The 27,228-nt window shown below is 43.7% G+C and overlaps 1 protein-coding gene across 1 annotated transcript in view; it reads right to left on the reverse strand.

The window, feature by feature from the left end:
* Positions 1 to 1,692: 1,692 nt before the first annotated feature.
* SUPT4H1 (SPT4 homolog, DSIF elongation factor subunit) overlaps positions 1,693 to 27,228 on the reverse strand; it is a 243,727-nt gene continuing 218,191 nt past the window's right edge. The window contains exon 5 of the mRNA XM_044054154.1: positions 1,693 to 2,745. Coding sequence (XP_043910089.1) covers positions 2,678 to 2,745 — 68 coding nt within the window. The 3' untranslated portion in view covers positions 1,693 to 2,677. The remainder of the gene's footprint in view (positions 2,746 to 27,228) is intronic.

Raw genomic sequence — 27,228 nt, forward strand, 5'->3', positions numbered from 1 at the left:
TTCCTTCCCAAACCCTTTTGAATTGCCTCAGGAGGTAGACTAGCCAGTCTCAAAAGCTTCTAGGTATACACCCGAGGTTTACCCTTTTCCTAGATGCAAAACTTGGGTTTTCCTTATAAAAGGATGGTGAGGAACTCTTCTACATAATCGAATCAGGCCTAGAATGCCTCTCTAGGAAGGAAGAGGTTACCCTAGATGAACTGGGTCTAAGGATGGTGAGTAAGTAGTTCAAAGAAGGGGCTTCAGATTCGAGGTTTTAGGATCCAAATCCATCTTACTCTTAGGGTCTGGCAATACAAGTTTTGTCGAATCTGACAGTTTGGATGCCATTGGAGAGATCGGATCTGATCTCGGCACCTTTTTTTTTGGCTCCAACGAGGAAAGAGCTTCAGCTGATCGACTGTTTGGAGTGATCCCTATGTTTAGAGATCAACAGTTGAGCTCCAGAAACAGCTTGCAAAAAACATGAGGGCAACAGCCCTTTCAAAATCAGTTTGTTCTTATGCTCCATAAGGGCCTGAGGATAAAGACCTCACAGGTGTCACATTACTGGTTGAGGTGATCCAGTCCCAGGCAGTGAACAAAGAATGCCCACCTGAAAAGGGCATCCTGTGTTCACATTGCCTGCTATTTTTTTAATCCTTTTTCAGACATGTTCAGGAAATGAACAGTATTCTACACATAGAATACACACAGCAAGGAGAAAAAGATAGATCACAGGGGAAAAGCTAATTAGTTGAAAGAGGGTACAGAAAAATACCAACAATGGTAACTAAGACCTTGAAAGGTCACAGGAAGAATGCAGAAGAGTTTACACTACAAAGGAAGTAGAAATAATGGAAAAAGGTATAAATCAAGAAATTTAATACCCAAAGAACACTCGAGAGCCATCAGCAACCATGTCTATTCACGAAAGTGGCAAACGAGATCTGAGGTGACAGGGGACCAGAGCATTGTGGGTAGGGAACAGCTTGACAGTTTGTAGGCTTCCGCAAGCTGTAGTAACAGCAGAGTTGGATCAGAGACCATACACTGAGGATGAATGAAAACTAACAGATTTTTTTTTTATTATTATTTTAAACTTCTGCATACAATGGTCCTAACTCATCTGCCCTATATGATGGCCATCCATAAAGGAAGATGATGGAACAGTTGACTCCTAACTGCTTCCACAGCTGGAGTTAGGCAAGACTTCAGGGGCTGTGTTGAAGCAGAATTCCAGAAATGCCATTGCTGTTTCTGCCTCTGGGTGGGTCTCTCTTCTGGACAGCCACACTAACCCTGTCCCTGGACTGCCTGTTCCACTGCTAAGCACTCCAACTCAGGATTAATTACATCTATCTTGGGCTCTTCTGAATCTAGATAAACATCTAAGTCTTGCCATCTCTCTCACTTTCCCTACACTATATATTTTGCTACTGTCTGAATTGCCTGTCTTATTGCCTTGCAAAAATGGGGATCACAGACTAGGAAAGATTACAAAAGCTAAAATCCTGAGGACTGTGTGGAGAACTAGTCTATTTCTCTCCCCCCCCCTTACTTATTACTTGAAATGACTCAAAAACAATGCAACATATACTTACAGTACTTTACTGTCAATTCAGTACTTATTTTTGAAAATATTTAAGACCACTCAAGCATCTCCCATTTTAATAACTTACAACTTGAAGAAACACAAAAGCGAAGAACATCTTACACAAAAAGAAACATTTTTAATGATCATTTGAGCAGAGTTTAGTTGTCAAAATGGCAAGAATTCCACTTTTCTACAGTGCAGTGCCCTGTAGCCATGAGTAAAATAAAAAAATATATGCCACTGTTATGAGATTTGTTTTACAGACCTCAATTATAGACATAAATAAAATCTACAAACCTTACAGTAACCTGTTCTCATTTCTTAATGCAACAATGTCTTCCTTACATATGTGCATAAAATTAAATGATGCCAACACAAAGCTACCGTATAGAAAACATGAACTACATCAACGGCAAACAAAAAATGAACGTCACCTTCAGTTACAGAAGGAAGGGTTAAAGTCACAAGGCTTGGTTCATAGACAATTATTAGCATCACAAAGCCTTGGAAAAAACACAAACTGAAGTCACCACACTCCTCACTCTCAGTGAGATAAGTAACAAGGGCACTTCAGTGTTTAGCAGTCTTTTAATGCAGCCAGAGAAATGACATAGGCTACTTCTACCTCAACTTCAACATGAATATCCAGAACAAAATAAGACAGTTCTTGAAGACGTTCAAAATATACAATACATTTTTTAAACTAAGCAGTACATTTTCAAATGCCTTGGTCTTATTTGAACGCAACCACGACTACTACAGATCCAGGTTTGAACAGCTGGTAAACATACCAAAAACACTGTTAAGTTACCTCATTTTTAATGTAATCATCATCAGCTTTGCTAAGTAGTAGTGTAACCGTAGCACTCCTTATAGAATGACAAGCAGCTGGTGGCCTCGTGCATCAAATACAACCATATGAACATCATGGATTTATTAATGCAGTGTGCTGCAACCAAACCTATCCTGGCAACACACCCAAGATGCCTGCATGCCATAAAGAAACACAGCTAGTCAAAACACATTTGGGAATTTCTTTGGTGCAACTATAGAAAGATCATGAGTGGGGACTGGGAGGGTGAAATTGATATTAATTTTCTGTTAGGATCTGATTGCGGTATCCCTGGATTTGTAGATCACACCTCTGCTCTTCAGCTCTCGAACGATTCCTGAAACACAAACAGACACACTTTACTCTTGCATCCCTTTAAGGTACATGTGCAAGTTCTCATAATGCCCTGCTGTAGGAAGTACACTTGTCCATAAAATACTACACACAACTAGGATGTGAGCAAGCATTTTCTTCCTCCTTTGAAGAGAGATGGACATTTTCCTATGCAACAATCAGAAAATCCAGATAGTTAATACTTACTGATATGTAAACTGAATTTCAAAGCAAACCAGTATTTGGAAATATTACAACTAAATCGCAACTCATACACAATTAGCTTCATATTAATTATAAAAAAAGGACAACGATGGCCAATGGGGAAACACGCTCACAAACTTGCACATAGAAGCAGCAATAAAACCAGCAGCCTGAGAAACTAAAAATGTTAGAAAGAATCAAGTGACTAAAGGGCTGTAGTTCTAGGGAAAGTCAGATAATGCATCTTTATATGCAGGAGACTGGTTAAACCTCAGTACTGAGGAGAAAAGCTTACCAGGTCAACTTTTTTTAAAAGGGATTTAAACATAAATGACTGAGCACAGAATACTACAAATTAGAAAATAGAACAGTCAGAAAAGGGGCAGGCTGAATGAACATAGCAGTTGAAGTAGTTAGAAGACAGAAAGCAACCTTGACGTCACCAGAAGGTAATATGAAAGTGCTGTCCAGAGTCTCACCTTGCTTCCAAGTCTAATCACAGTAATAAAAATGTGGTTGTTGAATGCTAGCAGTGTTGGTGCCGCTGGAAAATGTAGTGCTGCCTATATTTTTTCATCATACATTCTTCACTTAACTCCAAGCCTGAAACATGTTTACAGCCTGAAGGCTGAAATCTGTATGGTGACAAAGTACAGAAGTCCTACTTGGCATATGGTTTCTTGTTCAAAGAAAGAGGTAGGGTTACTTTTAGTTCCCAGACTGGACATCACTACTGTATGAAGCAAAACAGATCAATCTGGAAGAAGACCACTAATGGAATATGGCCTACACTCCTACAGTACTGTTACTATCAGTTACTTAGTTCTTAGAATAAGGAGACTTACGAGATTGACCATGCTAACTAAGCCAACAAAGTAATGGAGAAAGAAGACTTTACACATGCATATGATTGCAAGTAGGGTAAACAGCCAAGAGAGGACTGGGATTTACTGGAGGAAATGAACAAAGGAACCAAGGTATTAGGAGCAAATAACTCAGAAAGGAAAGGAAAGTACAGTTTTGTACCTACCATAAATGTAGATGTCCGAACTGGATAGCATCTGCAGTCATAACAACTGGGTTGTCCTGTCGTCAGGCAGCCCTTCGGTCAGCCGGATTCCAAAGTCCGGGTCCGGCTTCGGCTGATGTCGCACTTCACCCGACGTCATCTCCGCTGGTCTTCGGGTATAAAGGCATCAGCCGACGCCATTTTCCTCAGTGTTTCTTGCCCCAGATGCCAGTTGCCCTCTTGGAAGGCTAAATTTTGGGTAAATGCCAATGTTTCCAAAAAGATAGAAGGCAAACACAAAAAATAAGCATGTATGTACATATATACAAACAAATACACCATAAGAGACTCCCCCCACCAGCTAGCTATTAGAAGGGTAAATACCCTAGGAGTACCACAGAGGAAGGAGGGAGGTAATCCTGACTGCAGATGCTATCCAGTTCGACATCTACATTTATGGTAGGTACAAAACTGTACTATGTCCTTCATGGATGCATCTGCAGTCATAACAACTGGGTAGAATACCATAGCCAACTAGGGAGGAGGAAGAATAGATTATGGTGGTTAGGATCCTTGCAGTACAGCAGTGGCAAACCCTGCCTGGGATTTGGAGTACAGAGGTAAATTATAATGCTTGTCAAATGTATGCACGGAGGCCCAAGTAGCCGCCTCAATAATGTCCTTGGTTGCCACCTCGTAAGAAGGCTGTGGTAGTGGCTGTTGCCCTTGTAGAATGAGGCCTGATGTTCTGTGGAATTGGTTTTCCATGGAAGGAGTAACAGAATCGTATGCAATTTCCTATCCATTTGGAGATTGTCTGTTTGAAATAGCTTTTCCTTCCTTCCTGCTGTATAGGCTACAAAAGCTGGTCAGTTTTTCTGTTACTTTTGTTCTGTCCAGGTAGTAGCGTAGCTGTCTATGTACATCCAAGGTATGCAGCATTCTTTCCCCTCTGTTTTGTGGGTTGGGGAAGAAGGTAGGTAGGTGGATTGCCTGGTTTAAAGACACTCTGGATACCACCTTAGGCATAAATGTAGGATTAGTCCTCATGGACACTATCTTGGTGGAAGATTAGGAAGGGTTGTACTGCCATTAGGGCCTGAAGTTCAGAAACCCTCCTTGCTGAGGTTATTGCCAGTAGGAAAGCAGTTTTCCACGATAGATGCTGTAGGTCTGCTGTTGCTGCTGGTTCAAAAGGTGCGAGTGTCAACTTTTCTAGCACAAAGTTCAAATCCCAAGCTGGCAATGGTGGTTTTAGGAGGTTTTACATTCTTGATCCCTCTGAGGAACTGCCTGAGTAAAGGATGTGAAAAGACAGGTGGATCAAAGCTGTATTCTGCTGAAATAGCTGATGCATGTATCTTGATGGAGGAATAGGACAGGCCTGTATGTAGAAGCTCTGCCAAATACTCCAGAATATTAGCAATATCTATATTGACACATCTTTTCCTCTTTCAGCACTCCAAATGACAAACCTTTCCATTTTCCTGCATAGTTCCTTCTTGTTGAAGGTCTGCGGCTTCAAGGATAATGTCTTTAACCCTTTGGGAAAGTTCTGGATTAGTTGCTGCTATGTGATGTTCCATGCAGTCAGTTGCAACGTTTTAGGTTTGGATGCATGATGCTGTAGTTGTTCTGAGTTAACATCAAAGGCATCAGGGTATTGACCACATTTTGTCCCGAGACATGCTCCTCAGCAATGGGTACCATTGTTGTCTTGGCCAGTTTGGAGCTATCAGGGTTATCCTTGGACGCCCTCCTTGATTTTTAGTAATACCTTGTGTATCAAGGGAAGAGGTGGGAATGCATATGCTGTCAGACCTTTCCAGCTGAAGGAGAGCGAATCCACTTTCCATGCAAGTGGGTGGAATGTCCTTGTGCAGAATTTTTGAGCTGGTGATTGAGGAGGGAAGCGAATAGATCTATCTGTGGCATTCCCCATTTCTTTGAGATGGTCTTGAAGATGTCCGGGTGTAGCATCCATTCGTGAGCATCCGAGGTGGTTCTGCTTAACATGTCTGCTAGAGTATTCTCCTTTCCGGTACAAATATTGCCTGTAACTGGATGTTGTAGCTGAGTGCCAGGTTCCAAAGGTCCAAAGTCATTCTGCATAGGGGTATGAATGAGTGCCTCCTATTTGTTGATGTACCACATGACTGTGGTGTTGTCTGTCCTTATCATCAAATGGCCTTCTTTGAGAAATGGTCTGAATTTTGGATTGCCAGTTTTACTGCCAGCATTTCTTTTAGGTTGATATGCAGGTGAAGCTGGTCCTGCGTCCACAATCCTTATGCATTTGTCCAGCATGTGAGCCCCCATCCTAGGTCTGAGGCGCCTGTTGTGATGGTTTGGCTTGCTTGATAGTTGTGAAAGGGTAGGCCTGGGTTTGACTGGCATGCTTGAGCCCACCATAGGAACTCCTGTTTTAGGCATGGGATTAGTGGAATTTCTGCTTCTAGGCTGTGCCTGTGTTGGGACCATAAATTCTTTAGGTACCACTGTAGTTTTCTCATATGTAGTCTGGCATGTGGAACCAAGATTATGCATGATGCCATGAAGCCCAAGGCCTGCAGAACTTTTCTTGCTGTTAGCTTGTTCTGTCTTGTTAGTGCCACGAAGTAAAGAGGGAGTTCTTTTTGTTTTTCTGCAGTTAGGAATGCCATTTGTTTTACTGTGTCCAATTCGCCCAAGAATGTTCTTGTTTGGGATGGTATCAGCCTTGACTTTTGTAAATTGACTGTGTATCCCAGTGCTTGTAGCAAGTAAATGACCCTTTGTAAATCTGTTGTCAGCTTGCTTTTGTTGTCCCCTTGTAGCAGGCAGTCGCCCAGGTATGGATAAATTTGGATTCCTGTAGTCTGCAGTGGGCGATTACTGATGCCAGGCATTTTGTGAATACTCTGGGCAGTAGATAAGCCAAAGGGCAATGCTGAGAATTGATAGTGCTCTGATCCTGCAAGAAATCTGAGGTATCTTCTGCAAATTGGTCGAATGGGGACATGCAGGTATGCCTCCTTGAGATCTAGAGTTACCAGCCAACACTCCTTGCCCAGCATGGGAAGAAGTTGCTGTAGGGTCAGCATTTTGAATTTTGGGACAATGATGTATGTGTTTAAGTTGGACAGGTCGAGAATAGGTCTCCAACTTTTTTCCTTTCTTGGAACTAGGAATAGTCTGGAGTAGAATCCTTTGCCTTGTTCTGTTATTGGTACTCTTTCCACAGCTCTCATCTTTGTTAATTGCATTATCTGCTGTAGAGCTTCTGTTTTTTGATTTGGAGGCAGGTTTGGCATTCCTCTTTGACTGGTAAAGTGTGGAAGTGGAACCGTAACCTTGGTCTATGGTTTGCAAAATCCACTTGTCTTTTGTGATATAGTGCCAGTTCTTGAAAATAAGGTTAATTTTCCGCCTAATGGTGCTGCTATTTGTTCCCTGGTAGGCGGAGTTAGAATCAAGTCACTGTGATTGTGCTGTTGTAGTGGTAGTGGCTGTGTCTGTGCCTCTGTTATTACCTTGCCACTGTCGTCCTCTGTAGGCACCCCTCTGGATTGATTTCTGCCTCTGGAACGCCTATTCCTGCCCCTTTGGGATCTTGTGGAGTCAGGAAAGGACCAATTTTTGGCAGGCCAGTTCCTGCTAAACCTTGGGGGCTGAACCTGCAAGAAATCTTTAACCGCTTGTACAGATTTTGCCTTTTCTTCCATTTTCTTCATTACCTGCTGGGCAGGTGTACCAAACAAACTGGACTTATCCATAGGAGCATCTAATAACTTAGCTTTAACATGATCCGTAAGACCTGTTCCTTCAGCCATGCATGTCTTCTTATCACTGTGCCAGTCATGGCTGATCTAAATGAAGCCTCCAGTGCATCATAGCCACATTTTAAGGAATGGTTACTAACCTGTTGTATGTTATTTACCATTTCTAATACATATTTCTTATCTATAGAGTCATCAGAGGATAGCTTTTAGTTAACTGATCAAGCATAAACTCTTGGTATTGTATCATGTGAAACTGACAGTTTAAAGCTCTAGCTGAGAGAGTAGCTGAGGTGTAAACTTTTGCCCCATCTGTCTAAAGACCTGGCTTCCCTTTCAGAAGGAATAGGGTTTTTGCTGTGGTCGAGGCTACTGCCTTAGGCCCCTGGGATATAGTTTGGGTCTGCAAGTGGGGCCTTGTATAGGTGATGATGAGTGTCTGGTACCCTGTAAAATCTATCTGGTTTGGCAGGGGCTGGAGGTAAGGAATCTGGTGCAGTGCAGACATCATTAAATGCATCGTCCACAACAGAGAGGACAGGAGGTATAGCTAAGGGCCTGTGTTGTGGAAGGTGCAATAAAGTCCTAAGTCTTTTTCTGGAATCTGAGAAATCCTGTTCCTGCCATTGGAATTGTTCTCGCATGGCATGTAAGGTTTCCCCAAAGGAGAATTCTTCTGGTGGAGAAGCAGCTGGAATGGATTCTTCAGCATCTGAGTCTTCATAATTGGAGAAAGGAGCCTCTGGTTGGTCTGTAATATCTGAGTCATCCGCAGAATCATCAGAGGACACAGGCTCGGGGGGCTCTGCCCTAGGTCTCTTTTCTGGGGGCTGAGAGGCCCTGTCTGGGTGAGATTGAGATCCCCTAATTAAGGATATTAAATCTTCTGCCAGAGTAAGCATTTGTGAACTAGAAGTGGGCCTGGTTGAGGGGGGTTTAACAGGCACTGATTTAGTAGATTTGGCTGCTTTAGCCCTGGCAAAGGCCTTAATAGACATGGCTGCAGGAGGCCTAGCAGCACCACGTGCTGGGGTAGAGACATCCAAAGGGATGGTGTCTGATAAGTCAGTAGTAACCACTGTTGTAGGTAAAATTTCTGAGGCTGATTCAAGTAAGGTAGCAGGAACCTCAATAGTAGTCATTGATTCAGCTGTACTTTGATCAGTTTTCTCGGTTTCGGCCGAAACCGAGACACTCGCGGTTTGCTTAACCATGGTTTCGGCCGAAACCGCGGACCGCGAGTGTCGGTCTTTTTCTTTGCGTTTTTTAACAATTTGGGTAGTCGGAGGATCCGACGGCATAATGTACACAAAATCTGAGCCGAAAAACTGTTCAGCAAACTCTGACCGACTTAAGCGTTCGTCGGTTGAATGAAGCACAGGCCGAACAGGCTGCAACGTCGTGATCTGGGCCTAAACAAGGCAAACAGTAAGAGTGGAAATCTTTATGAGGTATTTGTTTCCCACAAGTTAAACAGTTATTGACTTTTTCTGACATCGGCTGAGGCAAGAAAGAGTCCCCAACGGGGTACTTAGCTTTTAGAAGTCTTCGAAGTAGTATTCGGTAGTAGTAATCTCTGGATCTGACCGACCGGCACTTGCGAACAGCTTCTGCTTCGGGCGCCACGCGGCAAGAAAGACTGAGGAAAATGGCGTCGGCTGATGCCTTTATACCCGAAGACCAGCGGAGATGACGTCGGGTGAAGTGCGACATCAGCCGAAGCCGGACCCGGACTTTGGAATCCGGCCGACCGAAGGGCTGCCTGACGACAGGACAACCCAGTTGTTATGACTGCAGATGCATCCATGAAGGACATCAGAGGGGGATGAAGTGAAGCAGAAGTAATAAAAATAGTATACTCCAAGAAAATGGGATAGGGGGCAATGTGGACAACTCAGATGATCAATTTCATTTCATACTGCTGTATGGTGGGTTACGAAAAAGGACATTTAAATATGTATGACAATTATGGTAACAATGTCACATAATTATAATGTAATACATGAAGCTCACTGACTATGCTCCAACAGTCGGAAAGATAAATCAGCTAAGCACCAGAGTGGCGCACAACCTGACCTTACAAACTGTTAAGCACCCCTTGCTTGGGTTAAGGTTGGGTGCAGTGTCAAGCAGTAAAAATCTGCTTGTACTAACAAATGATAGCAACAGAACAAAAGGTTTGTGCCTGCTGTCCGTACCGATAACATGCCCTTAAATTCCTCTAATGAACTTAGAAAGTTGCTAGGATAACAGCATGTGTTAAGTATGCATTTTCTGAAGGATACAAACTCAAACCCAAATGCATGTCATTATTTAGTGATTTCAATCCTCAGTGGTTTGTCCGAAAAACATAAATTTTATGAAGAAAAACCAACAACAAGACATAATCTGGACAGTTGAGAGTCAAGGAAGTTGAGAGTAAACTGACAGCATTACACTGCCTTTCTGACTCTGCCAAGTGTTTTATGGTTTTGAAAGTCAGCAAAACACTTGGCAATTTTCCCCTTTAACTAGTTGTACACAGAGCAGATAAAGCTCTATGCACAACAAAGAATTATGATACTGTCACCGATCATAAAATACAGTTGTGTACACTCACCATAAATGTAGATGTTGAAGTGTATTCACTGTTGCAGTCCTTACAAAATGGGTTATCCGGCTCTCGGTAGCCCACAGTCGGCCAGAATACCAAAGTCTTCAGTATATGACATCGGCTGCCTTAGGTTTTAAGACTGATGTTAGGACGTTGGGTACAAAGGAAGGCAGCCGACACCATTTCCTCGTTTTTTCTTGCCTTAACTGTCAGGAGCCCCCAAAGAGGTTAGACCAGGAAAAGAAAAAATCCGGTCTGTGCCCTAGGAAAAAAGGGGAATGGAAGGGGGGAACCAGGACTGCAACAGTGAATACACTCTAACATCTACATTTATGGTAAGTGCACACAAAGTACAGTTTTTCTACCTACCATAAATGTACATGTCCGATAGATATGCAACTGCAGTCATAACATATGGGTTGTCCTGCCTCAGGCAGCCCTCGGTCGGCCGGATTCCAAAGTCTGGGTCCGGCGTCGGCCGGTGTCGCCTCCTCTCCGACGGCAGAATGGTTGGAGTATAAAGGCATCGGCCGACGCCATCTTCTTCAGTGTTTCGTGCCCCAGATGCCAGGTGCCCTCCAAGGAAGGCTAAATTTGGTGAATGGATAAACAATTCCAGATGTGCACAACAGTAATAAACAGATGCACCATAAAAGATACCCCCAGCAAAAAGGAATAGGGGTAGTGGACCCAAAAAGAAAATTGTAGAGGGGTAGGAGGGAGGGAAAATCCGACTGCAGTTGCATATCTATCGGACATCTACATTTATGGTAGGTACAAAACTGTACTATGTCCTTCAAGAATGCAACTGCAGTCATAACATATAGGTTGAATACCATAGCCAAGCTGGGGGTGGTTGGAACTAATAAAGGGATGGTGTAGCTAAAATGCCCTGCAGGACTGCCGAAGCATAGCCTGCTCGGGATCTGGAGTATAAAGGCAGGATGTAGTGCTTGGTAAATGTATGCACGGAGCTCCATGTAGCAGCCTCTAGAATGTCCTTTGTAGCCACTCCTCTTAGGAAAGCTGTGGATGTGGCTATAGCTCTGGTGGAGTGTGGCCTAATATTGGCTGGCACACTTTTTCCATGAAAGGAATAGCAGAATCTGATGCAGTGTCCAATCCATTTTGAAATTGTTTGTTTGGAGATTGCTTTTCCTTGAACTCCAGCAGCATAGGCTACGAACAGTTGGTCAGACTTTCTGGTGGTCTTTGTTCTGTCAAGTAGTAGCGTAGTTGTCTGTGTATGTCCAAAGTATGTAGCAGCTTTTCCCCCCTGTTTTGAGGGTTAGGGAAGAATGTAGGCAGGTGAATGGCTTGATTTAGAGACTCCCTGGAAATTACTTTTGGCATGAAAGAAGGATTGGTCCTTAAAGAGACTCTGTCCTGATGAAAAATGAGAAAGGGAGGTACTGCCATGAGTGCGTGTATCTCCGAGACTCTTCTTGCTGATGTTACTGCCAATAGAAAAAACGTTTTCCAGGATAGAAATTGCATTTCTGAAGATGCTGCTGGTTCAAAGGGAGGAAGAGTTAATTTTTCCAAGACGAAATTGAGGTCCCATGCAGGTACTGGTGGTTTTCTGGGAGGTTTGATATTCTTTATCCCTCTTAGGAACTGTCTTAGCAAGGGATGTGAGAACACAGGTGGATCACAATTGTATTTTGCTGAGATTGCTGAAGCGTGGATCTTTATGGAAGAATATGAGAGACCAGTATGAAACAATTCTGCCAAGTATTCTAATATCTGAGGTATGCTCAATACTGTTGCATCCTGACCCTTGTTGGCATTCCAGATGATGAATCTCTTCCACTTGGCTGAATAGGTCTTTCTGGTGGAAGGTCTGCGTGCTTCCAGTAAAATCTCTTGAACTTCTTTGGAAAGAGGGATATCGGAAGAAGTTATGTTAACCTCCAGGCTGTCAGATGCAATGTTTGCAGGTTTTGATGAACAGTCCTGTAAGTGTGCTGGGTTAGAAGCAGAGGCCATAGAGGAAGAGGCCACGGTTTGGTCCGAGTTATGCTCAACAGCAATGGGTACCAGTGCTGCCTTGGCCAGTCTGGAGCTATCAAAATGCCTGTTGGTTGTTCTGCTTTGATCTTCAGTATCACCTTGGTCAGCAGTGGTAGAGGAGGGAATGCACAAATTGTTAGGGAATTCCAGCTGAAGGAGAGAGCAACCGTTTTCCAGGCTAGAGGATGGTGAGTTCTTGTACAAAACGTTTCCAGGTGATGGTTCAGGTGAGTAGCAAAGAGATCTATGTCCGGTCTTCCCCATGCCCTTGTTACTTGAAAAAATGTGAGGATGCAGCATCCATTCATGTGGATCCCAGAAATTTCTGCTCAGCTTGTCCGCCAGAACATTGTCCTTGCCTGGCACAAACTGGGATTGCAATAAGATCTTCAGACTCAGGGACTTTTCCCAAAGAATCATTGTTAATCTGCAGAGGGGATAAGAATGAGTGCCTCCCTGCTTGTTTATATACCACATAACAGTGGTGTTGTCTGTCCTTATTAGCAAATGTCCTTGTTGAAGTGATCTTTCGAAAGTCTCGATTGCACGTATCACTGCCAACATCCCTTTTTGATTTATGTGCAGATGCCTTTCCCTTGGGTTCCATTGCCCTTGAATGCATCTGCCCTCCATGTGCGCCCCCCCCATCCATGATCCGAGGCGTCTGTTGTAATGATTTGACCTGCTTGAGGTTTGTTGAAAGACATGCCTTGGTTTAACTGACTTGCTTGAGCTCACCACAGGAATTCCCTTTGCAGACATGGAATAAGTGGGATTACGTCCTCTAGGCTTTGGCTGTGTTGGGACCATAACTTTTTAAGTACCATTGCAGCTTTCTCATATGAAGTCTTGCCAAAGGTATCAGAAGAATGCAAGATGCCATGAACCCCAGGGCCTGCAGGATTTTCCTTGCAGTCAGCTGGGAGAGCTTTGCTAGGCCTTTGAAGTACACTGGTAACTGCTCTTGTTTTTCTTCTGTGAGAAAGGCCATTTGTGTTGTGTCCAGTTTGGCTCCCAGGAAAATAATCTGTTGGGATGGCAGTAGTCTTGATTTTTGAATGGTGACTGTGTATCCCAAGGCCTGAAGTAATTGAATGACATAGTCCAAGTTTGTTATCAAGGTTTGTTTGTTGTCTGCTTGCATCAGGCAGTCGTCCAGGTAGGGGTATATTTGAATTCCCTGGAGTCTGCAGTGTGCCACTACTGATGCCAGGCATTTCGTGAACACTCTGGGCGCAGTAAATAAGCACTGGTTATGCTCTTGTACCAGTCCTGACTAACTGTTTATTCTCTAATTATCTGATACCCTGAAAACACTTTTTTCTGAACCACAATCCTGCATTTATCTTTCTTTATACTAGCCTTCCTTCTTGACTTCTAACACTGTCACTCACAAGTACTACTTAATCATGCTTAACTCTCCCACTCATTTTTTTTCCTACTCCTTTTTAAATATTGTTAAACTAAGATTAATTTATTTCTTACTAATGCCTTTTCTAATTTTTGTATCAAATATTACTGTAAGTTTTTGTAGTATGTTTTACACTGTTTTTTTACTATGTTTTGTTTTTTTTTTTTTTTTTTTTAATATGGAGCTTTTCTCCCCGGGCCTCCACTGAAAATGGACATGTATCCAGTTGGACTAGCCCGATCAACAAATGTAAAATAAATAAATAAATAAAATGGCAATGCTGAGAATTGATAATGCTCTGTCCCTGCAAGAAATCTGAGGTATCTTCTGCAACTGTGTCTGATTGGGACATGCAGGTATGCCTCCTTGAGGTCCAGAGTGACCAGCCAATACCCCTTGCCCAGCATGGGAAGGAGTTGCTGTAACGTCAGCATTTTGAACTTTGGCACAATGAGAAAAGTATTTAGAGTAGACAAGTCCAGTATAGGCCTCCATTTGTTTTCTTTTCTTGGAACAAGGAACAGTCTTGAATAAAATCTCTGGCCTTGTTCCTGAGGAGGGACCTTTTCTATTGCTTTTCTTCTTAGCAGCTTTGAAACTTGATTTGAAACTTGAAAGAGTGACTCTGCCCTTTGATGATGTGGCAGGTTTGGCATGCCTTGACTTATTGGTAATGTATGGAAGTGGAATCTGTAACCTTTGTCTATTAAATCCAGAATCCAGTTGTCCTTGGTTAAGATATGCCAGTTCTTTGAGAATAAGGATAATTTTCCGCCTAAAGGTGCTTCTCTTTGAGCTTTGGTAGGCGTCATGAAAGTCAAGTCATTGTGATTGTCCTTGTGGTGCAGCTGGACTGCCTGCGCCACTTCTTTGATTTGGTGGTTGCCATTGGCGGCCCCTATAGGAGCCTCGGTATTGCCCTCTACCTCGAGCACGCCTGTTTTTCCCCTTTGAAACTTGTCAGTGTCTGGAAAGGACCAATTCTTTGAAGGCCAATTCCTGCTTAATCTGGGTGGCTGAACCTGGAGGAAATCTTTGACTGTCTTAACTGATTTAGCCTTTTCCTCAATGGACTTCAACACATCTTGTGCATTAGCACCAAAAAGCTTCTGTTTTTCCAGAGGTGCATCAAGTAACTTTACTTTAACATGGTCTGGCAGTGGCTGTTCTTTTAACCAAACATGTCTACGTATAACAGCCCCTGTCATAGCTGCCCTACATGAAGCCTCCAATGCATCATAACCACACTGAAGAAAATGATTGCTAACCTGCTGAGAGTTATGGACCAGATCCTGCAATGCCTTTCTATCAATAGACTCAGGAGAGGCTAGTTTTTTCTGTAAATCATCCAGTAAATAATCCTGGTACTGAAACATATGAAAAAGGCAGTTAAGTGACCTCATGGCAAGGGTGGAAGAGGTATAAACTTTTTTACCCCATCTCTCCAAGGACCTTGCTTCCCTATCCGCTGGCAGTGGATTCTTGGCTGAGGAAGCAGCCACTCCTTTGGGGCCCTATGAAATAGTTTCAAGATCCACAGAGTGGGCCTTAAAGAGATGTTTGTGAGTGTCAGGGACCCTGCAATATCTGTCTGGCTTGACAGGAGCAGGAGGGAGAGAATCAGGGTTAGCACTGGAGTCGGAGAAACCATCATCCAGGACATCCATAACTGGAGGGATAGCTAAAGGTCTGTGCTGGGGTAACTTGAGGAAGGTACGTAGCCTTTTCCTAGAATCAGAAAATTCCTGACCCTGCCACTTAAAATGCTCCCTCATAGAGTGGAGGACTTCACCGAATGAAAAATCCTCTGGAGGAGAGGCAGAGGGAATTGACTCCTCAGCATTAGAGTCCTCATAGGCCTGGAAGGATTCTTCTTTGGTATCTGAATGCTCAGAATCCCCAGAGGCTTCATCTGAAGAGAGGTTGCCAGCCTGCTCAGTTCTAGGCCTTTTCTCTGCAGGCGGCTGAGAACCTCTGTCTGGGTGAAGCTGAGACCCCCTGATAAGAGAGATAAGATCTGCAGCAAGAGACATGATCTGTTTATCAGAAGAAGGGGTCTGGGCAGTAGGTTTAGGAAGGGCCTTGGCCTGGCTGGCGGCCTTAGCACGTGCAAAGGCCTTGATGGACATGGATACAGGAGGCCTAGCTGCCCCACGTGCAGGAGTAACCTTGTCTACGGGAATGGTGTCGGGTAGATCCAGAACTTCGGTTTCTGGAGGAAAATCAATAACCGGCACTGGTGTAGTCTCCGGGACCGAAGGACGTGTTACCGCTGTGTCGTCGGGCCTGGAGCAGTTGAATTACCGCTTCCGAAGGGACCAAAGCACACGCGGAGGGCTTAGGAGAAATATTGGTAGAGGACGCGGGCCGCGGATGTCGGTCCCGGTCCTTTCGTTTTTTGGAAATTTGTGTTGTCGGTTGTTCCGACAGCATGATATAAGCGAAGGATTTGCCAAAAAAGTCTTCGGCAAATTCTGCCCGGCGCCTGAGGGTGCGCTTATTAAAGCAAGCACAGGCAGCACAGGCCGAGACATCGTGGTCTGGGCCTAGGCAAGGGAGGCAGTAAGAATGGAAGTCCTTATGAGGTATTTGTTTACCACAAGACAAACAATTAACTTTCTCAATTTGTTCTGACATCGGCTGCGGCAAGAAAAATGTTCCCCAACGGGGTACTTCGCTTTTAGATGACTTCGGTAACTGGAAACACAGGAGCTGACCGACCGGCACTTGCGAACTGCTTCTGCTTCGGGCACCGCCCGGCAAGAAAGACTGAAGATGGCGTCGGCCGATGCCTTTATATTCCAGCCGTTCTGACGTCGGAGAGGAGGTGACACCGGCCGACGCCGGACCCAGACTTTGGAATCCGGCCGACCGAGGGCTGCCTGAGGCAGGACAACCCATATGTTATGACTGCAGTTGCATTCTTGAAGGACATCTGTACTATGTTCGTGTTTCACTGTTGCAGTCCTTACAAAATGGGTGGATTCCTAAAGCCCATGAAAAAAAAAAAAAGGGAGGAGGAACAATCACTATTTAAGGGCTGGTAAGGGTGCCCTGCAACACTGCAGTGGCAAAACCAGCCCTTGACTTAGAAAACAAGGGTAAATTGTAATGTTTAAATTGTGGACAGAAGACCAGGTAGCTGCTTCCAGGATATCCCTAGTAGATACACCTCTTAGAAAAGCTGCTGAGGTAGAGGCCGCTCTAGTAGAATGGGTCATAATACACTGTGGAGGAACCTTGCCATGCTGTAAGTAACAGTGAATACAATGAGCACTTCACTTAGAAATGTTCTGCTTAAGAAACAGCTTTGCCCTGAACTCCAGGAGCAAAACTGACCAACAACTGATCCGACTTTCGAAAAGGTTTAGTCCTGTCCAGGTAAAATCTAAGCTGTCTATGCACATCCAGGGAATGCAGTAACCTTTCTCCTTTATTCTGTGGATTAGGAAAGAAGGTAGGCAGGTGGATAGACTGGTTAAGAGTCAGGCTAGAAACCACCTTAGGCATAAAGGAGGGATTAGTTCGAAGAGAAACCCAATCCACATGGAAGATGATAGAAGGCTCTACTGCCATTAAGGCCTGCAGCTCAGAAACTCTTCTAGCTAAAGTAATAGCCAAGAGAAGGGAAGTTTTCCAGAAGAGAAACTTCAAATATGCTGAGGCAGCTGGTTCAAAAGGAGGCAGAGTAAGTTTCTCAAGTACAACATTAAGATCCCAAGCAGGAGTAGGTGCCCTTCTGGGAAGCATTAAACTGCTAGCTCCCCTGAGGAACTGTTTCTTCAAGGGATGAGAGAAAATGGGTTGCTCAAAGGAACAATGAGCAGAAATAGCTGAAGCATGAATTTTGATAGAAGAAAAGGAAAGTCCACCATTAAGCAAGCCTGCCAGATAATCAAGAATAAGAGGAAGAGTAGGTTGTGAAGGATCTTCCCTTCTAGTCTGCATCCAAATGGAGAATCTTTTCCACTTATCTGAGCAAGACTTCCTAGTGCTAGGCATTCTGGCCTCATGAAAGACCTCAACCACCTGTTGGGAAAGGTTTAAATTATAAGCCAGGCTGCCAAATTCAGAGTCTGAAGATGAGGATGCAGAATTTTCCCCCCCTCCTGAACCAAGAGATCTGGTATCAGGGGAAGATGCCAAGGCTGAGACTGGGAGAGACTGCCAAGCAGTGGATACCAATGCTGCCTGGGCCAGTCTGGAGCTATGATGATGGCCCTTGGTTTTTCGTCCCTTATCTTTAACAGCACTCTGGGAAGAAGAGCCAAAGGAGGGAATGCATAGATTGAGAGCTGTGTCCAGGGGAAGGACAATGCATCCACTTTCCAAGCTTTGTTGTGATGATTGCTGGTGCAAAAGGTTGGAAGAAGGTGGCTGGTCGGAGATCCACCTGGGGAGTGCCCCAACTCCGAATGATGCAACAGAAGATGGTCTTGTTTAGTTGCCACTTGTAAGGATCCAGGACCTGTCTGCTCAACCGGTCTGCCAAGGTGCTGAACCTTCCTGGAAGAACCTGAGCTATCAGATGAATGTCCATGGGAGCTGCTATGGACCATAGTATCATGCTTTGTCTGCACTGGGGGTAAGAGCGAGTCCCTCCCTGCTTGTTGATGTACCCACATGATTGTGGTGTTGTCTGTCCTGACTAGAAAAGTACCAGGAGAGAGAAGATGCTTGAAAGCCATCAAGCCCTGCTGGACTGCCATCAATTCCTTCAAAGTTATGTGCAAATGAACCTGTTGATAGTTCCAAGTCCCCTGAATGCATCTACCCTCTAGATGTGCTCCCAAAGCGTAGTCCCAGGCATCTGTGGTGAGTCTGGATGGCAGGAGGTGGACAAAAAGGCAAGCCTTTGTTCTGTGCACAGGCAGTCGCCCCACCAAAGGAACTCAGTCTGTAGGCAGGGAATCAGAGGAAGTATCAAGTCTAAATCCTAAGTGTGTTGACACCAAAGGTTTTTGAGGTACCATTGTATTTTCCTCATATGCAGTCTGGCATATGGAATCCTTAGAATACATGAAGCCATGAATCCCAGGGCTAGCAGGAATTGCCTTGCAGAGAGCTGGGTCATGCTTGCCAAATTCTTGAAGTAATTCGAAAGATCCATTTGTTTCTCTTGAGGGAAGAATACCATCTGGGCGGCTGTGTTCAGACTCGCTCCCAGGAATACAATCTCCCTGGTGGGTAACAATTTTTACTTCTTTTCGTTGATAGTGTAGCCCAAAGAAGTGAAAAGATTCTTTACAAAGTCCAAATCCTTCAGAAGCAGCTCTGGAGAGTTTGAATGAAGATGACAATCATCCAAGTAAGGGTAAAGTTGAATGTTTTTTTTGCCTGCAAAAAGCAATGACTGGAGCCAGGCATTTTGTAAAATCTCTGGGAGCAGTAGTTAAGCCAAAGGGCAGTGCAGAGAATTGGAAGTGCCTGTTCCCCACCCTGAAATGAAGGAACTGCCTGCAGCTTTCTCTTATTGGGATGTGCAGATAAGCTTATTTAAGATGCAAAGTCACCAGCCAGGAATCTTTGGCCAGCATTGGCAGCAGTTGCTGAAGAGAGAGCATTTTGAACTTGGGAATCACCAGAAGTGTTTAGAATGGACAAATCTAGAATAGGGTGCCAGGTGCCCCCTTTTTTGGGAACCAGGAAAAGTCTTGAGTAGAAACCCTGGCATATCTGCAGTGCAGGAACTGGCTCTATTGCTCAACAAAGAGGAAACTTGTTTTTCTGCTTCTGCCCTTCGAAGTGGGGGGAATATCTGGGTATCCTAGTGGACAGGGAAGGTGTGAAAAGAGAACTTGTAGCCTTGGGATACTACTTTGAGCACTCATTTGTCGTCCGTGATGGTGGGCCAGATATCTGAAAAAATGGCTAACCTTCCCCCCAAAGAAAACCCTGGGCCTGCAGGTGCAGGCAGGGGAAGGCCAGAGTCATTGAGAATGCTTGCTTAGGGAAGTTGGCTTAGAACTCCCCGATTTTGAAGAGGAAGCCTGCCAATGCTTAGCCTTTTGAGGGGTGGAAATCTGTCCTCTACAAGACCTGTAACCACTAGGTTTATTGTGACCCTGTTTACTAGGGTCAGGAAAAGTCCAATTCTTAGAAGGGTAATGTCTACTAAAATGAGGAGGTTGAACATGCAGAAAGTCCTTAACAGTTTGCATAGATTTGGCCTTATCCTCCAACTTTTTCAACACCTCTTCTGCTTTGCTACCAAAAAGACTGTCCTTGTGCAAAGGCACATCCAGTAATTTAGATTTGACAGGTTCAGAAAGTGGCTGTTCCCTAAGCCAAGCATGTCTTCTAATAACAGAACCAGTGGCTGCTGCCCTACAAAAAACCTCCAAAGTGTTAAAACCACAATGTAGAGAATGTTTAGTAACAAGAGTGGCAGAAGTCAATAAATCTTGCATGTCCTTACTCTCCATCAGGGAAGGAACACCAGCAATTTTCACCTTAATGGCCTCCAAAGTATGCTGCTGATACTTAAGCATATGAAAAAGACAATTAACAGACCTAATCGCCAGGGTGGAAGTAGTATAAACCTTTTTACCCCATCTATCCAAGGCCCTAGATTCCCTGTCAGAAGGAACAGGATTTTTAGCAACCGTGGCTTTAACACCTTTAGGGCTCAGAGAAATAACTTTTGGATCAGCAGTAGGATTCTTGAAAAGGAACGGATGAGAATCAGGAACTCTAATACCATTCAGGTTTTCTGGGAACAGGAGGAACAGAATTAGCAGTTAAAGAATTCTCCATAAAAACATCAACCACTTCCAATACCGGAGGGATAGCCAAAGGCTTATGCTGAGGCAAATCCAAGAATTCCCTAATCCTTTTCTTAGATGGAGGGTAGTCCTGACTTTCCCATTTGAAATGCACCCTAAAGAGTATTCAGAGTATCTCCAAAGGAAAAATCTTCTAGAGGGGAGGCAGAAAGGAGAGTCTTCTACATCAGAATACTCACAACCAGAAAAAAGTTGAGAGTTTCCCTCTTCATCAGCGAAGTTGCTGGAAACCTCAGAGTCTGAGGCAGACAAAATGCCTGGGGAAAACTCCCTAGCTCTCTTACAAAGAGGTGGCTGACAGCCCTTGATAAGGGTCAAGAGATCACTAGCCATTTTAATCATCTGAGACTGTGGCATTTGAGGGTAGGCCAGCGCCTGCTTATGAGTAAATTTGCGGCTGGAAGACCTGCTAGAAAGCCGGAGGACTTGGGAGGCCTAGCCACCGCAGTAGTCGGAACCAAGATGGTCAGTCTGGATCTGGTCTCCGGACGAAGAAAGGAGGCCTCAGAAGCCGGTGCCAGCTTAACGGCGCCGGACCCAGAGGCGGCAACTGGCGGAGGGTCAGAAGATGAAGTGGAAGCCTGTGGTATGGAGGACTCAGAAAAGGTCTCAGTAGAGACCTGTTGCTGAACATCCACGGACTGCAGAGGCAGAGAAAGTGCCTCACTGGCTACCACTGGGCTGACAACCGGCTTAACCTGAACATAGTCAGATAATTTGACCCTAAGCCTGTCGCTGTCTTTATCCTTGCGCTTCTGGTCTCCTGACTTCAGATGTTCCTAAGAAGATGCCATACCGACGAACTTAGGCCAAACTCCGAAATGCTTATATAATATCCTAGCTCTACGGCGTATGGTACGCGGGTTGAAAGAAGCACAGAGATCACAATTAGGGACGTCGTGCTCAAGGCCCAAACAAGTGATACAGTAAGAATGAAAATCATGGTGCGAAATCTGTTTTCCACAGGCAAGACAGTTATTAACTTTCTCTGACATTCATTAAAGCAAGAAAAGGGGGTCCCCAACAGGGTACTTATCTGAGGATGTCTTCAACTTTAGCAGTCAGAATACAAAAAAAAGGTAATCAGCCGACCGGCACTCATGCAAATTGCTTCTGCTCCTGGCTCCACGTCAAGAAAGACTGAGGAAATGGTGGTGGCTGCCTTCCTTTGTACCTGACATCAGGCTTAAAACCGAAGGCAGCCGACGTCATATACCAAGGACTTTGGTATTCTGGCCAACTGTGGGCTACCGGGAGCCGGATAACCCATTTTGTAAGGACTGCAACAGTGAAACACGATGAACATCCTTTGTGCGCTTCACTCCCGAAATGAATTTCTTAGCATGAATTTCTTAGCATCCGTGTCATGAACGCATAAGTAGGTTATGATTATCAACCTGATCATATTCCTATGTTGACAGTTCCCCTACAAAGTGTAGTAAATGGCAGATGTTTCAGCACCTGTTTCAACTTCAGAACTAATCTATCATGAACTAAAAGGCATTAGCAAAATATGACAATTTCATGAACACTCAGTGACTGAGAAATCATATCATGCAACAGACACCCATAAATATCTTAAAACTTCACTTTTACTCCAAAATTAAAACAAACTGAGGTCTCTGCTGTCTGCCTTCAATGTTTACAATCAGTAACCAGGTTAACTCCTTGAAATATTTTTACATAAAAATTATACTTTTTTTCCCTATTGCACTACCTCCTTCACCAGGCAGATGTCATCTTCAGTAATCAACTCCAAACATCATAGGTGCTACTCCCCAATTTAATCTACATCAGTGACCTTCAGAAATCATGGATTTTCACTTTCCAAGAGGCTCTGTAGCCAGCTTGGTTGAAATGGGGATCCTGAGAAAATGTAGCAATTGCATCACAATTACTGACAACCACTTACTAGAACTGACTTAAATGTGTGAGATCGTTCCATCCATCCACAACCTTTTCCCAATTTTGCACATGGGGTTAGGGTGTCACTTTAACAGCAACATTCTAGAGCAAAGGTTTACACCTCCTGGTGGCTAGTCCTACCATGATAGTTATTCCACACCACACACTCACCTAAGGCCAATTCAGGGTGTCCAACCCACCTACTGCATGTTTTTGGAATGAGGGAGGAAACCAGAGGAACCCCACACAAACACAGGGAGGACATGCAGACTCCACACAAAAGGCACCTGAGCCAAGAATTTAACCAGGGAACCTCTTGCTGCAAGGCCACAACACTATCTTCTATGCCACTGTGCTGTTCCTGTGTGAGAGGTGTATATAAATGTTATTGGGGCAAATATCTCAAAGTCACCGCATATAGCAAACAAGCTGTCAGCAACACACAATACCACATGATACTAGGCACACACACACAATACAGACTAAACACAGACCTACATATGCTGAGGCTCTTAAGTTACATTTATGATGCATTTGTGGTGTAGGTTTATTTAAGAAACAAGCACCCTCAGCAACTTAACAACCAGGCAACACTCGCCATGAAGGGCATCATATGTCCTCAGTCTCTCATCTGAAAGCTCATAAGGCAAACCTCCACACAAGCCACATCTTAGTCAAGCGACAATACTGAATATACACAGATATACCCCTCGCCAGGCTAAAGTCCTTCACCACAAGTACATAGGAGATACTTACACCACACAAGGGAGTAAACAACCAGAGATATTCCTCCTTGGACTATATGGAGAGAGAGAGAGAAGGGAGACATGATGAACTCAGAATATAACTAATTCAACAAAAACAAAAACAGGATAAGCACTTTCGGCATGTGCCTTCCTCATATCCTCCTCCTGAGGAAGGCACATACCGAAAGCGCTTATCCTGTTCTTGTTTTTGTTGTATTAAAGTTCCAGTTTTATGTCTATGGTGTTACGCTCCTTTTTTGTTTTCTTCTAATTTGTGTACTGGAGCGTTCCTTGGCGGTGCTACTGGATTTTGGTACTGCATAACTAATTCAGGTATGAACCAAGCTTTAAGCATTTTACCATCAATGAGAATGTTGTAAAACAAAGGTCACAGGTTTCAACAATTGGCTTAGCTACTGGTCATTCAAGGGGGAAGGTCCAATACACATCAGCCTAGGAAGAGATGGTGCACAGTCCTAACTGCTTTGCCTGGGATGCATGCAACTTTCTCTGTAAGGATTTTGTATATTGGCTGAAACCTTATCCACTGCCATAGTACCCTTTTCAGACAATGAAAAACTTTTGAAGTAACAGAAAATCCAAAATATAAAAGTTTTACTACTCAGTGTTGGGAATTTAAAATCACTCCCTAAAATGCACTGCTCACCCCGGAATGCATAGACATATGCGTAATGGCAAACACCTGGTTCAAGCCATTGAAGGCACCCCTTCAGTCCTTCAGTGCAGGGCATAACTCCTACTATGCAATCAGGTCCACCACACTAAATGAAACAATAAAAGTGACAGTGTTTCTATATTCATAAAACAAAATACCACCACCAGGCTCATTAAACAAGATAATGACCTGGAACACCTCCATTTCCAACTTACCATTAACAAAACTTAGCCCATACCATTTGCCTGACTGGTAAGGAGTTCATACGCATTACGCCAAACACCATTCTCCTAAGGGACATCAACTACCACTCCATCAATGCATGCCCAGAGACTTCTGGACTTCATGAATACAAACACTCTATACCAGTTAATCCACCTTCAACTAGGGGAGAAAAAATCCTGGACTTGGTCCTCACCAATATGGGACAACTCTGTTCCCCACCAGCTGTAACTTCTTCCCTTGTCAATTCAGACCATAAAAATCAGTCACATTCACCATAAGACTGAAGTCAGAAGCACTCTCGCATTCCTCGGTATTCGGAGTTTGTACAAAGGCTAATCTGCGAAAAAAAGAGTGATGACCTTGCTAAATTCAACATCCCCTCAAACTTAATGACCCCAACTCCATATGCAGAATCCTTTACTGCCAAATTCTATGCACATGTGAATAGCTGCAAGATGTATCTGTCCTCCTACAAAGCAAACACAATGTCAAAAACTAAAAATAAAACCTAGTGGTGGAACCAAATACAAAGACTATAGAAGGGTGGGGGGGATCAACCAAAGCTTTACTGCTCCCAGGCAGAGTCTGGAAATGGTCCATGGTGATCCGTGCCCTATTCCACAAAAATGAGGCAAGACAGCCACTCAGACAAGACAGTTAAAGAAGCCTTTATGGTTGTGTTAGAAACCTTAGAAAATGCCCAGAGTAGCACTTACTGTAAATATCACATATACTGAGGACACATCCACCCTACTAGAGGAGTCATTTAGCTCTAACTTCAATCCCCATACATTCCCAGATTATATACCCCCCCCATCTACAACCCCTTAAAGATCCCCAGATTATATACCCCCCCTCTACAGCCCCCTCAAAGATCCCAAGAACAAGTTCTCAAAGCACTTTCCAAGGTCAAGAACAGTGTTACTATGAGGCCACAACCTACCAGGCTGCCTACTGACCTGCCTAAGAAAGGACTTGTCATACCCCTTACATAGGTTATTCAATATCAGTCTCCAAATAGGATTTATGCCAGATGAAACCGTCACTGCTGCAAAAAAATTCAGGCATCAACTGAGCTGGGTAATTATAGTCCCATAAGTCTGACCAGCCTCATCAGTATGATTATGGAGATGATTATGGCATTAATAAAAGGACAAAGACAACCTACAAACTTCTTGATCCATACCAGTTTGGTTTTGTCAATGGCAAATCTTCCCTGCTTAACCTGGTCAAATTAAAGATTAAGGACGCAATGGATAAGGAGTAAAGAAAGAAGAAAAGTCAGCACACACCGCATAACTAAACCTTACACAAACATCTGACACTGCCCCTCATTTTGGTATTGTTGAACTTTCCCAGCTAAAGGATAATCCCTATGCAACTCACAGAAGAACAAACTGGTTTACAAACAGAACTCAGGAAATTAGGGGAGGTCTAAAGACCTGTCAGTAGTGGTGTACCCCACTCAGAGTTTAGTCCTTGAACCACTCCTCTGATATTTATTTCTTGAAAGTCAAAACTAATGTAAAGGGTTTGAGACTGACCAAGTCTGCAGATGACTAAACTTGGTGCTAATCATAAACTCTTCAGAAGACACCAACCGAGACTTTTCGGAAAAAGCTGGTGGTGTAATCATGGACTAAAACTAAATGCAAACAAAATTACAATGTCTCCCATGGCAAGCCTAACATCCCCTGTAGCTATCACACAGACCTTTAATAATAGATGTTAGTTAGGGACCTGGGAGCCTATGTGGGCAAACTGTCCTTCAATCGCTATGCATCCACTATTATAAGAATGACCTTTGTCATCGTGCAGCTTATTAGTGGAGTATGGTGTTTAGGGATGTGATTATGCCACTTTGAGTATAATAACCCACTTGATATGTACCTGTCCAAAGAGCACAACTTTTAATGACCACAATGCTTTCTCACTAAGAAAATCAAGTGCCCAAATCATAAAGACTACAAGGACCATCTCAAAAAAGCCTTGTCCCTCTTCCAGTATCATACAGGCAACTGAGGGAGACCTGTCTCTCGCATACAGAGCCTCAAGCTATTCTCTCTGATCTACTGCATATTTATAAATCCAGTGGTGAAATAAAACACCTGCTCAATACATCTTAATTTCTTCTGCAACACAGGTGAACATGTTTGAGGGACAGATATGTACCACTGAGAATACCACTTCTTTGGAATAGTGTTCTCCACAAAGAAAATTACTTCCCTTACTCTATTAAAACAATCGGGGTGAATGGATGGAAAACTACAATTTCACCCCAAATTCATTAGGGATACGGTAACATGTAAACATTTTGCTTGGCTCAGAGTTATATGCACTTAATTACAAGGAATAACAACTTCATGGGAATGCAAGGCCAGGTCTATAAAGATCTTTACAGATAAATAGTCTAGCAAGTACCTATGAACCATACTGAAAAATTTCAAACACCAAAAAAGACAATGGAAATGAACTATAATGAAAGATTTCTGCAGTGTGGCAGTGAAGACCTCTTAAACAAAAGACATGCTTGTCAATACACAAAAGGCAATAGGTCATTTCCTTTTTGAGATTTAATTACAAAACATTCCAGCAGTAACCATGAGTGTTCATCTACAAAGATTACTTTAGATTGCTATTCTACACTGGGACTTCAGTGCAGTACTTAGTATCTAAAATAGTGTGGTCAGAGTCAGCAATCGATGGCAGGTAGCAACTGAACAAAGAAATATACAGGACTTTAACTGTTTTTATCCCAATGCATCACATACACTGTCTGTTGACTATCAGCCCCTCCCAGCCAATTGACCTTTGCATGCTCCCTCACCACTGCAATGGTTGACTAGGAAGGGCTGTCATTTAGACAGCCAGTAGGGGTGAGTTGAGAATTCTGACTTAACCCTATGAACGTCTAGCTTGTGGGTCTGAAGGGAAACATGCAATGGGCTGAAAGTGCTGGTTATCCCTCATTTTTGCAAGTGATGAGGCCAGCAAGCAGCCGTCTCCTTCTCTGAAGTATGGGTGGCAGTTTAAAAACAGTCTCCACCAGGGTAAACTGCACTTCCCTGCATGCTTCCCAAGCATCCACTACTCTCCCCAACCCCCAGAGGCAAATCCACTATGCCTTTTCACTCTTCTTCCTGTTTTGCTCCTCCCAATGCC

This window comes from Protopterus annectens, chromosome 13.part0 (assembly GCF_019279795.1).
Source record: "Protopterus annectens isolate FY-2018-M chromosome 13.part0, PAN1.0, whole genome shotgun sequence".
NCBI classification, from domain to species: domain Eukaryota; kingdom Metazoa; phylum Chordata; order Ceratodontiformes; family Protopteridae; genus Protopterus; species Protopterus annectens.